General features: G+C 38.3%; 1 protein-coding gene across 5 annotated transcripts in view; it reads left to right on the top strand.

The window, feature by feature from the left end:
* The window catches only part of EEA1 (early endosome antigen 1), a 141,839-nt gene that overhangs the window by 87,521 nt on the left and 40,244 nt on the right, over window positions 1-14,074 (top strand). For all 5 annotated transcript variants that reach the window (XM_059080206.2, XM_067009856.1, XM_059080205.2 and 2 more), the window contains 2 exons: window positions 460-609; window positions 8,880-8,999. In XM_059080206.2, coding sequence (XP_058936189.1) covers window positions 460-609; window positions 8,880-8,999 — 270 coding nt within the window. The remainder of the gene's footprint in view (window positions 1-459; window positions 610-8,879; window positions 9,000-14,074) is intronic.

Raw genomic sequence — 14,074 nt, 5'->3', positions numbered from 1 at the left:
CTTTGTGCTCTATTCAGTATGCAAATGTAAGAAGTCAATTGTGGTGGTTCATAATTATGGGAAAACTACAAGAATCACTTTGGGATTCTAAAAACTACAGTGGAATAGATCTGAATGTGCCTTAAGTGTCTTAATTTTTAAGTTTTGTTTTATTTAAGTTCCTCAAGTGATTATAACACTTATATCTAAACGAGCCTCAGGTTTGCTGGTTTTTGTTTTTTTTTTTAAAGAGTGCAAAAACCCGGAAACCTGTGATGTTTGGTTACAGTTTTATGTGAGTCATAATTTATGTGATTAAAATTCAATTGGACCTTAGGTTCCTCTAAAGTATCATGAAAATTAATATATTATGTTTATATTGGTGAAAAATAAAACATTGGAAAGTAGGTGGTAGTAGTAATGGTGGTGATTGTAGGTGTGTTTATACATATGTACTTACTTTTTTTTCCTTTTCTAAAGTTACACAGCAAACTTCTGGAGACGGAGCGCCAACTAGGGGAAGCTCATGGTAGGCTGAAGGAACAGAGACAGCTTTCAAGTGAAAAGCTGATGGATAAAGAACAACAAGTGGCTGATCTACAGCTCAAACTTTCTCGTTTAGAAGAAGAGGTAAGCTCGCATTTCAAATGAGTTTACATTAGTACATTTATTGATAGATTTGAGGCATCTTAAATATTGTCTTTAATCTTTTTATGGTCAAGAGCTTTAATTGGATTTTTTTAACTTTAAGTAGGGACTTTTATTTCTCCCCAGTTAAAACGTCCTATTTATTAAACACATTAAGTCATTTTGTTGTGATTGTATTCCCTAAAGTTCTCAACAAAAATGTGCAAAGAAGGCTACTCTTCAGGTTTAGGCAGGATAAATTCTCGGGGTGAACCTGTCAGGCTGCTCAAGAAGAGTCTTCCTATCTAGGAAGGACCAATTCCTAATGACTCTCAAAAATGAACAGTTGCTGAGGGCATTAATGACATGTAGTTGGTGCATATAAACTTTGAGTTTGCATTTAAGGATTTTCTCTTTTAAAAATTAAACATAAGATTGTATGCTATCCTAATTTAAGCTGTAGTTGGCAAAAATGGTAACTGCTATTTGGTTAAAGTAAAAGTTAGTATTAAAGTACGTCTTTTATTAGAATTGAACAAACCCTGAGAGTTAAAATCTGTAGCTTCAGCAAAAGATTTTCTTCTAGACACAAAATCTTAGTGTGATAGATCATGCTGTTGTTTCCCAATAAGTGATAATTATGATTGTTGTGAAGAAAGCAAAGCAAATATTGATACTGTTACAAATATAATTATATAATTAATTAAAAATAATTAACTAAAAATAAATATATAATTAATTATATATAATTAATTCTTTGATCATATTAATATACAAAAACAATAATAAACTAAATGCCAACCTGGAGAAAGAATTTTATACTTTTCAGGATGAGAATCAATTCTTAAGGAATAATTTCTTTTTCTTTTTTTGTAACATCTTTATTGGAGTATAATTGCTTTACAATGATAGTTTCTGCTTTACAACAAAGTGAATCAGTTATACATATACATATGTTCCCATATCTCTTCCCTCTTGCGTCACCCTCCTTCCCACCCTTGCTATCCCACCCCTCTAAGTGGTCAAAAACCACCTAGCTGATTTCCCTGTGCCATGCGGCTGCTTCACACTAGCTATCCACCCTATGTTTGGTAGTGTATATATGTCCATGCCACTCTCTCACTTCGTCACAGTTTACCCTTCCCCCTCCCCATATCCTCAAGTCCATGCTCTAGTAGGTCTGTGTTTTATTCCCGTCCTACCCCTAGTCTCTTCATGACATTTTTTTCCCTTAGATTCCATATATATGTGTTAGCATACGGTATTTGTTTTTCTACTTCTGACTTACTTCACTCTGTACGACAGACTCCAGGTCCATCCACGTCACTACAAATAATTCAGTTTCATTTCATTTTATGGCTGAGTAATATTCCATTGTATATATGTGCCACATCTTCTTTATCCATTCATCTGTTGATGGACACTTAGGTTGCTTCCATGTCCTGGCTATTGTAAATAGAGCTGCAATGAACATTTTGGTACATGACTCTTTTTCAATTATGGTTTTCTCAGGGTATATGCCCAGTAGTGGGATTGCAGGGTCGTATGGTAGTTCTATTTTTAGTTTTTTAAGGAACCTCCATATTGTCTCCATAGTGGCTGTATCAATTTATATTCCCACCGGCAGTGCAAGAGTGTTCCCTTTTCTCCACACCCTCTCCAGCATTTATTGTTTGTAGATTTTTTGATGATGGCCAATCTGACCGGTGTGAGATGATATCTCATTGTAGTTTTGATTTGCATTTCTCTAATGATTAATGATGTTGAGCATTCTTTCATGTGTTTGTTGGCAATCTGTATATCTTTGGAGAAATGTCTATTTAGGTGTTCTGCCCATTTTTGGATTGGGTTGTTTGTTGTTTTGTTATTGAGCTGCATGAGTTGCTTATAAATTTTGGATATTAATCCTTTGTCAGTTGCTTCATTTGCAACTATTTTCTCCCATTCTGAGGGTTATCTTTTGGTCTTGTTTATGGTATCCTTTGCTGTGCAAAAGCTTTTAAGTTTCATTAGGTCCCATTTGTTTATTTTTGTTTTTATTTCCATTTGTCTAGGAGATGGGTCAAAAAGGATCTTGCTGTGATTTATGTCATAGAGTGTTCTGCCTATGTTTTCCTCTAAGAGTTTCATAGTGTCTGGCCTTACATGTAGGTCTTTAACCCATTTTGAGTTTATTTTTGTGTGTGGTATTAGGGAGTGTTCTAATTTCATACTTTTACATGTAGCTGTCCAGTTTTCCCAGCACCACCTATTGAAGAGGCTGTCTTTTCTTCACTGTATATTCTTGCCTCCTTTATCAAAGATAAGGTAACAATATGTGTGTGGGTTTATCCCTGGGCTTTCTGTCCTGTTCCATTGATCTATATTTCTGTTTTTTGTGCCAGTACAATACTGTCTTGATTACTATATCTTTGTAGTATAGTCTGAAGCCAGGGAGCCTGATTCCTCCAGCTCCATTTTTCGTTCTCAAGATTGCTTTGGCTATTGGGGGCTTTTGTGTTTCCATACAAATTGTGAAATTTTTTGTTCTAGTTCTGTAAAAACTGCCAGTGGTAGTTTGATAGGGAATGCATTGAATCTGTAGATTGCTTTGGGTAGTAGAGTCATTTTCACAATGTTGATACTTCCAATCCAAGAACATGTTATGTCTCTCCATCTATTTGTATCATCTTTAATTTCTTTCATCAGTGTCTTAAAATCTTCTGCATACAGGTCTTTTGTCTCCTTAGGTAGGTTTATTCCTAGATATTTTATTCTTTTTGTTGCAATGGTAAATGGGAGTGTTTTCTTAACTTCACTCTCAGATTTTTCATCATTAGTGTATAAGAATGCCAGAGATTTCTGTGCATTAATTTTGTATCTTGCAACTTTACCAAATTCATTGATTAGCTCTAGTAGTTTTCTGGTAGCATCCTTAGGATTCTCTATGTATAGTATCATGTCATCTGCAAACAGTGACAGCTTTACTTCTTCTTTTCCTATTTGGATTCCTTTTACTTCTTTTTCTTCTCTGATAGCTGTGGCTAGAATTTCCAAAACTATATTGAATAAGAGTGGTGAGAGTGGGCAACCTTGTCTTGTTCCTGATCTTAGTGGAAATGGTTTCAGTTTTTCACCATTGAGGACGATACTGGCTGTGGGTTTGTCATATATGGCCTTTATTATGTTGAGGAAAGTTCCCTGTATGCCTACTTTCTGCAGGGTTTTTATCATAAATGAGTGTTGAATTTTGTCAAAAGCTTTCTCTGCATCTATTGAGATGATCATATGGTTTTTCTCCTTCAGTTTGTTGATATGGTGTATCACATTGATTGATTTGCGTATATTGAAGAATCCTTGCATTCCTGGAATAAACCGCACTTGATCATGGTGTATGATCCTTTTAATGTGCTGTTGGATTCTGTTTGCTAATATTTTGTTGAGGATTTTTGCATCTATGTCCATCAGTGATATTGGCCTGTAGTTTTCTTTCTTTGTGACGTCTTTATCTGGTTTTGGTATCAGGGTGATGGTGGCCTCATAGAATGAGTTTGGGAGTGTTCCTCCCTCTGCTATCTTTTGGAAGAGTTTGAGAAGGATAGGTGTTAACTCTTCTCTAAATGTTTGATAGAATTTGCCTGTGAAGCCATCTGGTCCTGGGCTTTTGTTTGTTGGAAGATTTTTAATCACAGTTTCAATTTCAGTGCTTGTGATTGGTCTGTTCATATTTTCTATTTCTTCCTGGTTCAGTCTCAGCAGCTTGTGCATTTCTAAGAATTTGTCCATTTCTTCTAGGTTGTCCATTTTATTGGCATACAGTTGCTTGTAGTAATCTCTAATAATCTTTTGTATTTCTGCAGTGTCAGTTGTTACATCTCCTTTTTCATTTCTAATTCTATTGATTTGAGTCTTCTTCCTTTTTTTCTTGATGAGTCTGGCTAAGGGTTTATCAATTTTGTTTATCTTCTCAAAGAACCAGCTTTTAGTTTTATTGATCTTTGCTATTGTTTCCTTCATTTCTTTTTCATTTATTTCTGACCTGATCTTTATGATTTCTTTCCTTTTGCTAAATCTCGGGGTTTTTTGTTCTTCTTTCTCTAATTGCTTTAGGTGCTAAGTTAGGTTGTTCATTCGAGATGTTTCCTGTTTCTTAAGGTAGGACTGCATTGCTATAAACTTCCCTCTTAGAACTGCTTTTGCTGCATCCCATAGGTTTTGGGTCGTCGTGTCTCCATTGTCATTTGTTTCTAAGTATTTTTTGATTTCCTCTTTGATTTTTTTCAGTGATCACTTTGTTATTAAGTAGTGTATTGTTTAGCCTCCATGTGTTTGTATTTTTTAAAGATCTTTTTGTGTAATTGATATCTAGTCTCATAGCGTTGTGGTCAGAAAAGATACTTGATTCGATTTCAATTTTCTTAATTTTACCAAGGCTGGATTTGTGACCCAAGACATGATCTATCCTTGAGAATGTTCCATGAGCACTGGAGAAAAATGTGTATTCTGTTGTTTTTGGATGGAAGGTCCTCTAAATATCAATTAAGTCCATCTTCTGTAATGTATCATTTAAAGCCTGTGTTTCCTTATTTATTTTCATTTTGGATGATCTGTCCATTGGTGAAAGTGGGGTGTTAAAGTCCCTTACTATGATTGTGTTAATGTCAATTTCCCCTATTATGGCTGTTAGTATTTGCCTTATGTATTGAGGTGCTCCTATGTTGGGTGCATAAATATTTACAATTGTTATATCTTCTTCATGGATCGATCCCTTGATCATTATGTAGTGTTCTTCTTTGTGTCTTGTAGTAGTCTGTATTTTAAAATCTATTTTGTCTGATACGAGAATTTCTACTCCAGCTTTCTTCTGATTTCCATTTGCATGGAATATCTTTTTCCATCCCCTCACTTTCAGTCTGTATGTGTCCCTAGGTCTGAAGTGGGTCTCTTGTAGACAGCATATATATGGGTCTTGTTTTTGTATCCATTCAGCCAGTCTGTGTCTTTTGGTGGGAGCATCTAATCCATTTACATTTAAGGTAATTGTTGTTATGTATGTTCCTGTTACCATTTACTTAATTGTTTTGGGTTTGGTCTTGTAGGTCTTTTCGTTCTCTTGTGTTTCCTGCCTAAAGAAGTTCCTTTAGCATTTGTTGTAAAGCTGGTTTGGTGGTGCTGAACTCTCTCAGCTTTTGCTTGTCTGTAAAGATTTTAATTTCTCCATCAAATCTGAATGAGATCCTTGCTGGGTAGAGTAATCTTGGTTTTAGGTTTTTCTCCTTCATCACTTAAAATACGTCCTGCCACTCCCTTCTGGCTTGCAGAGTTTCTGCTGAAAGATCAGCTGTTAACCTTATGGGGATTTCCTTGTGTGTTATTTGTTGTTTTTCCGTTGCTGTTTTTAATATGTTTTCTTTGTATTTAATTTTTGATAGTTTGATTAATATGTGTCTTGGCATGTTTCTCCTTGGATTTATCCTGTATGGGATTCTCTGTGCTTCCTGGACTTGATTAACTATTTCCTTTCCCATATTAGGGATTTTTTCAACTATAATCTCTTCAAATATTTTCTCAGTCCCTTTCTTTTTCTCTTCTTCTTCTGGGACCCCTATAATTTGAATGTTGGTGCATTTAATGTTGTCCCAGAGGTTCCTGAGACTGTCCTCAGTTCTTTTCATTCTTTTTTCTTTATTCTGCTCTGCAGTAGTTATTTCCACAATTTTATCTTCCCAGTTACTTATCCGTTCTTCTGCCTCAGTTAATCTGCTATTGATCCCATCTAGAGTATTTTTAATTTCATTTATTGTGTTGCTCATCGTTGCTTGCTTCTTCTTTGTTTCTTCTAGGTCCTTGTTAAATGTTTCTTGCATTTTGTCTATTCTATTTCCGAGATTTTGGATCATCTTTACCATCATTATTCTGAATTCTTTTTCAGGTAGGCTGCTCATTTCCTCTTCATTTGTTAGGTTTGGTGGGTTTTTACCTTGCTCCATCATCTGCTGTGTGTTTTTCTGTCTTTTCATTTTGCTTCCTGTGTTTGGGGCCTCCTTTTTGCAGGCTGCAGATTCGTAGTTCCCATTGTTTTTGGTGTCTGTCCCCAGTGGCTAAGGTAGGTTCAGTGGGTTGAGTAGGTTTACTGGCTGGGGGGACTAGTGCCTGTGTTCTGGTGGATGAGGCTGGATCTTGTCTTTCTGGTGGGCAGGTCCACGTCTGGAGGTGTGTTTTGAGGTGTCTGTAGCCTTATTATGATTTTAGGCAGCCTCTCTGCTAATGGATGGGGCTGTAGTCCTGTCTTGCTAGGTGTTGGGCATAGGGTGTCCAGCACTGTATCTTGCTGGTCATTGAGTAAAGCTGGCTGTTGCTGTTGAGATGGAGATCTCTGGTAGATTTTCGCCGTTTGATATTATGTCGAGCTTGGAGGTCTCTTGTGGACCAGTGTCCTGAAGTTGGTTCTCCCACCTCAGAGACAGAGCCCTGACGCCTGGCTGGAGCACCAAGAGCCTTTAATCCACATGGCTCAGAATAAAAGGGAGAAAAAATAGAAAGGGAAGGAAGGAAGGAAGAAAGGAAGGATGAAAGGAAGAAAGGAAAGAAGGAAGGACGGAAGGAAGGACAAAAGGGTGGAAGGAAGAAAGGAAGGAAGAGAGGAAGAAAGAAAGGAAGAAAGAAGATAAAATAAAATAGGATTAAAATAAAGTTATTAAAATAAAAAAAAGAAGAAAAATTTTTTAAAGTTAAAAAAAAAAAAGGGTCAGTCAGAACCCTAGGACAATTGGTGAAAGCAAAGCTATACAGACAAAATCTCACACAGCAGTACACACATACATACTCACAAAAAGAGAAAAAGGGGGAAATAATAATATATCTTGCTCCCGAAGTCCACCTCCTCATCTTGGGATGACTCGCTGTCTATTCAGGTATTACACAGATACAGGGCACTTCAAGTTGATTGTGGAGATTTAATCCGCTGCTTCTGAGGCTGCTGGGAGAGACCTCCCCCTCTCCTCTTTGTTCGCACAGCTCCTGGGGTTCAGCTTTGGACTTGGCCCCACCTCTGCGTATAGGTCGCCCGAGGGCGTCTGCTCTTCGCTCAGACAGGACGGGGTTAAAGGAGCAGCTGATTCGGGGGTTCTGGCTAAGGCCGGGGCGAGGGAGGGGCACGGACGTGGGATGAGCCTGCGGTGGCAGAGGCCAGCATGACCTTGCAGCAGCCTGAGGTGCGCCGCACGTTCTCACCGGGGAAGTTGTCCCTGGATCCCGGGACCCTGGTAGTGGCGGGCTGCAGAGGCTACCGGGAGGGGAGGTGTTGAGAGTGACCTGTGCTCGCACACAGGCTTCTTGGTGGCGGCAGCAGCAGCCTTAGAGTCTCATGCCTGTCTCTGGTGTCTGTGCTGATAGCCGCGGCTCGCGCCCGTTTCTGGAGCTCCTTTACGCGGCGCGCATCCCCTCTCCTCTCGCACCAGGAAACAAAAGAGGCATGAAAAAGTCTATCTCGTCAGCAGCTCCGCGCCCGGTCTCTGGAGCTCCTTTAAGCAGCTTGCGCTCCAGACTTCTTCAGGGCTGTGGTGTGCTAACTCCTTCAGGCTGTGTTCACGCAGCCAATCCCAGTCCTCTCCTGGCTTCTGACTGAAGCCCGAGCCTCAGCTCCCAGCCCCCCGCCCTTCCCAGCGGGTGAGCAGACAAGCCTCTTGGGCTGGTGAGTGCTGGTCGGCACCAATCCGCTGTGCGGGAATCTCTCAGCTTTGCCCTCCGCACCCTGCTACTGAGCTCCCTTCTGTGGCTTCGAAGCTCCCCCCCCTCCGCCACCCGCAGTCTCCAACCGCAAAGGGGCTTCTAGTGTGTGGGAACCTTTCCTCCTTCACAGCTCCCTCCCACTGGTGCAGGTCCCGTCCCTATTCTTTGTCTCTGTTTATTCTTTTTTCTTTTGCCCTACCCAGGTACGTGGGGGAGTTTCTTGCCTTTTGGAAGGTCTGAGGTCTTCTGCCAGCGTTCAGTGGGTGTTCTATAGGAGCAGTTCCACGTGTAAATGTATTTCTGATGTATCTGTGGGGAGGAAGGTGATCTCCGTGTCTTACTCTTCTGCCATCTTCTCTCTCCTAAGGAATAATTTCTTAATCATGAGATTACGATTCTATAAGTAATGAGATATTGCTTTTAATGTTGATTTTTATCTGTTGTTTGAATTGAATTTTCTCTTCAGACTTGAGAATTGTGAGATCTGAAGTACTACCAGATATTTATATGATAGCATTATGCCTTTAAGTTGTCAACTGACAATCTTCATTTTTTTTTTTAAGTTGAAGGAAAAAGTAACAAATTCCACAGAATTGCAGCATCAGTTAGATAAAACAAAGCAACAGCATCAAGAACAACAAGCTCTTCAGCAAAGCACTACAGCAAAACTTCGTGAAGCTCAGGTAAATAGTATTTGAATTTTTAGCCTTTTAAACAAAAATTAACCAAATCATTATCCTTTTGTTGTGGTGAAACTAGATATTGCAAAGTACTTGATTATGAAGAGTTTTGATAATTTTCAGTATCTGGATAATCAAAATCTTTTTCTTTTGATTGCTCTGTTGAAAATTTTTTCTAAAATATTAAAAAATATTTATTATAAATAGATTTACTTATTATAAATTTATATAAAAATTTAAAATATATTAAATTTCTGTTAAAGAAGTTTACTAAATTTATTTAAATAAAATATATTGTTTATTTAAATTGTTATTTATTTATTATTGTTGATTAAAAATACCTTATTTTAGAAATTAAAAATGTAAATAAAATTTCTTAGTTTAGTTTACCTCAGTAAAAAGTAACATTTTGTATTTCCTACAATAGAACTTACTGTTTATTGGTCATATCTTTCCCTGTTTCAGAACTATCTTATGAACATTGGAATTGTAGGTATAGAAAATGTGACTGAGTTAAATTTGTACAGATTCTATAGTATAGCTCAGAAGATTGAAATAAGTTAAATTTTTTTTTTGTTATGGTGAGCAGAAGACAGTACCCAGATGTTTGAAATGAATTTGAAATTCATCTATTCCTTCAGTCTTTCATTAATTCATTGAATATTATTGAGCACTGTGTGTCAGGCCCAGTGGTAAGCACTGAAATTAGAGAGCTGAGTAAGACACAGTGCCTGCCTTCTAGGAAATGGCAATTTAATGATATATACACAGAAGCAATGTTGGAGTTGAAAGGAGACAATAAGTAATATGCCTTTCTTTCCCTTCTGAGTTTGGATAGTGGCATAGGAGTCAGGTGGTTAGAGATCCAAATATTGTATTCATTTATTCTTTCATTCATTCAGTCAACAAATATATATTAATGTCTACTCTTAGCCAAGGAAGTGATTTTGTGGATATGGCAGCGAAGAAAATAGACAAAGATGTCTGCTCTCGTGGAGCTTAGTGAGAAAGACAAACACTAGCCAAGGTAAATAGGCAAAATATATAGTGTGTTAGATGGTGGAAGTGCTATGGAGATGCAAAAAGGGACGGGGAGTAGGAAGTATCTGTGGATCTGGAGGTGGGACTGCAATGTTAGATATGTTTGCCATGGGAGGCATCTTTGAGAACATCTAAAGGAAGGGAAAGTGTACAAGAACATGAAGAAGCCAGTGAGTGGAGTAGTGTGAGTGATAAGAGAGTTAAAAGCCATAGGGATCACAGCCATAGAGATCACAGAGGATCAGAACTTGTCGAGCTTCATAGGTAATTTTAAGCATTTTACTGTGAGATGAGAAATCATTGGAGGATTCTGAGCAATGGAGTAGTATGATCGGACTTATAATTTCATAGGGTTACTCTTGCTACTGTATTGAGTGTAGGCCGTAGGGGCACATAAGTAGAAACAAAGAAATTAGCTAAGAGACTACTCTAATAATTGAGACAAGAAATGATATGGCTTGGATCAGAGTGGAAACAGTGCAGGTAGTGAAAAATGGTCAGATTCTAGATATACTTTAAAAGCTGACAGATTTACTGATAGATTGATATGGGGCATCGGCAGAGAAGTCAAGGGTGATTCCAAGGATTTTGTCTCGGGTAGTTGGAAGGATGGAGGTCAAACAGGATGAAGACTGGAAATCCTACTGGATTTGTCAACATGAAGTTACTGATGACATTGGTAAGAGCAATTTGTAAAGAAAAGGAGGCAAAAGATTGATGGAGAGGATCCAAAAGAAATGGGAAGAGAGTTTGATGCAATGAATATAGATAACCCTAGCAGTTTTATTATAAAGAGTAGCAAAAAAATAGAGTAGTAAAGATGAGGTAGAAAATTTGCTATAGATTGCAGGCAAGTGGACTTTCTTATAATGTACTGCAGAATTAAATTTATTCATCCAATCACAGACAAAGCTGGAAATGACAGCCTTTTACGTTCTTATAGGCAGGTTGTCTCTTAGACTGAGGGGAGAACAAGGGGCTGAGTTAAACATTCTTGATTCCTTATTCCAAGCTTTCCAGTTAGTTAAATTCTCAGTCTCTGGGGAGGAATAAGAAAAGGATGGCAAAGAGGCCAGGCAAAGTCTCTCATTATGAAAAGTCCTAAAAACTAATTAAAGAGATATGATGAGTATAGTTCTAGGTGTATATATGTGTATAAAATTATTATGATAGCACAGAGAAGACAGTTATGTAACTCGTATATAATTTGGAAAAGAGCAGTTACAGAAAATTTCTTTAGAAGGGGCAATCTGTTGCAAAGTTTGTGTAGATGTTTCTGGGTTGCAAAGATGGTGATAGTGAGTAGTATATACTCCAAGTAGAAGTTACAAGGAAAAGAATAGTGAAGCTGGTATGAACGAAACTGTTAGGTTTTGCTGGAGCTTAAAGTGTAATTTAGAGATGCGTTGGAGAAGAGCCCAGAGCATTAGACTTGGGTAAGTTTATGGAAGGCCTTTCTATCTATGCTTGAAGATAGAAAGGTATTGAAGGTCTTAAGATAGAAGTGCCATAGCCAGATTTGATTTTTAAATAGATTATTCTCATGGTTTTGTAAAACATGAATTTTGGAGAGAATATTCTGAAACAGGAGATCAGTTAAAAGACTAATATATGCAGTAGTTTAGGTGAAAAATAATGATGGTCTTTTTAAAAATCAGTTTATTTTTATTTATTTATTATTTTTGGCTGTGTTGGGTCTTCTTTGCTGCATGTGGGCTTTCTCCCGTTGCGGCGAGCGGGGGCTACTCTTCTTTGTGGTGCGCGGGCTTCTCATTGTGGTGGCTTCTCTTGTTGCGGAGCACAGGCTCTAGAGTGTCCTAGCTTCAGTAGATGCGGCGTGTGGGCTCAGGAGTTGTGGCTTGCGGTCTCTAGAGTGCAGACTCAGTAGTTGTGGCGGGCAGGCTTAGTTGCTCCGTGGTGTGTGGGATCTTCCCGGACCAGGGCTCGAACCCGTGTCCCCTGCATTGGCAGGTGGATTATTAACCACTGCCCCACCAGGGAAGCCTAATAATGATGGTCTTAGTTTAAGCAATTGCTAAAAAATATCATAGGGACAAATATGAATACTACTTTGGAGGTAAAATAAATACTACTTTGGAGGTAAAATACTACTTCGGACAAATATGAATACTACTTTGGAGAAATTAATAGTTGTAGGGAATGACAGAGAAAGGGAATGGCTTGCAGACTGATAATATTGGGTACATGGTAAATGGAGGTATCATCAGCTGTGTTAATGAACTTGAGAAAGATGGCCAGTGCAGTGAGTTTTGGACAAGTCTTGAGGCACCTATGGGATGTATTAATTTAAAGCCTGAAGGAGAGGACCATGCTATATATAGCTGTGAGAGACAGTATTTATGGGGTAAGTGGAATTATTAGAATAAATGTGATCAACCAGGGAGAGAGTATAATGAGAAAAATAGACAACTGGTAACACAAGACTTATGGGAAACACTAACATTTAAGGGATGGATGAGTAGAGGAAGAACAGTTCAAAGAAAGAATGATCAGAGCAATTAAGGATACCTTGCAGAGTGAAAGCCAAAGGACTAGGGAGAGTCAAAAGTTGGGAGTAAGCAGCAACTTCAGATGTGGATGTGTGGTGAGGACTCCCAGTATGATAAATGAAAAATATTCATTAGGTTAAGTAGTTAAGAATTAGTGACCTTGTGAAACATAATTTCAATAAAGTGGTAGACATGAATGTCTGATTTTTGATTGATGAGTAAATGAGAGATGAGGGAGTTGGGAAAGTAAATATGCATTACTTTTGAAATTAAAATGTGAATTGCATAAAAACTGGGCAGAAACTGGAGTGGGACTTGGTCTAGGAAGTGTTTTTGAGAAGCAGAGATACCTGAATATGTTTATAATGTAGGACAAAGGGACTAGTAGAGAGGGAATAATTGAGGATATTGGAGAAGGCGAGGTGACTGAAGGAATAAGGTATTCATAAGCTATGATGTCACTGATACAATGGGTGGTGGTAAATTCAGACTTATCCTGTGAAGGATATCCTTTGAAGAAAGGAGGTGTGTATGTGTGTTTGTGTGTGTGTGTGTGTATTTAAATATATTTGACTTTATCCATATATGAGGTTCAGGAAGAAAAGCTAGGTGTATGCTAAATAAGCTAGAATAAAATTGAGGTTAATGTATCTTTGACATTGAAGAGCAGAAATGAGGTCATGAAATTGGAAGACCGTCAGGAAGTTGTTGTCACAGAGTAGGATAATTGACATTTTTTTAATCTAGAACAATTTCAGGTGATTATAAGATCCTGCATGTGAGTGATTGAATAGAATGAATAAAGGTCCAGGAATTAAGATGATATGAATGTTGAGGCTGTACTCTTAATTCTCTATGTATTTTGTATTTCCCAGGAAATTGGCAGAAATTGGGATTGAGAGAAAGACTAAATCAGGTTTCAAGTCTTCAGTGAATGAGGAAGGGATTTATAGATGATAGCAACATAGCAGCATAGAGGGTAGAATAAATGAATACATAATTCCCAAAGCAGCATAAACTTTTTACTTGAGAGAGAGAGTGATGGCAGTGAAGAAATCTAGAAAAAGTCAACCTCTCCTGCTTGTCCAACAGAACAGTCCTTACGTATCAGAGAGGGCTGATGGGGAATCAGCGTCTGTACAGGGAGCACCAAACTTCAGTTAGACTTGGAAATAGAGTGATAGTACTAGAAAAAGCTTAGCCCAGGAACTTTGTTTCCAGAAGATTGGTAGAATGTGCAGAGAGGGTTCTTAGTGGCAGGAACAGAGGATGAGAGCAGAGAGATTAGGTTGCTTTTCATCGTTTCGTGATTGAAACTTAAAGGGACGAGAAGCATTTTTTTTTTCTTTTTCTTTTTTTTTTTTTTTTTTTGCGGTACAGGGGCCTCTCACTGTTGTGGCCTCTCCCATTGCGGAGCACAGGCTCCGGATGCGCACGCTCAGCGGCCATGGCTCACGGGCCTAGCCGCTCTGAGGCCTGTGGGATCTTCCCAGACCGGGGCATGAACCCGTGTCCCCTGCATCGGCA

The sequence above is a fragment of the Kogia breviceps genome, chromosome 12 (assembly GCF_026419965.1).
Source record: "Kogia breviceps isolate mKogBre1 chromosome 12, mKogBre1 haplotype 1, whole genome shotgun sequence".
NCBI lineage: Eukaryota > Metazoa > Chordata > Mammalia > Artiodactyla > Physeteridae > Kogia > Kogia breviceps.
This window is presented reverse-complemented; position numbering and strand designations above follow the sequence as displayed.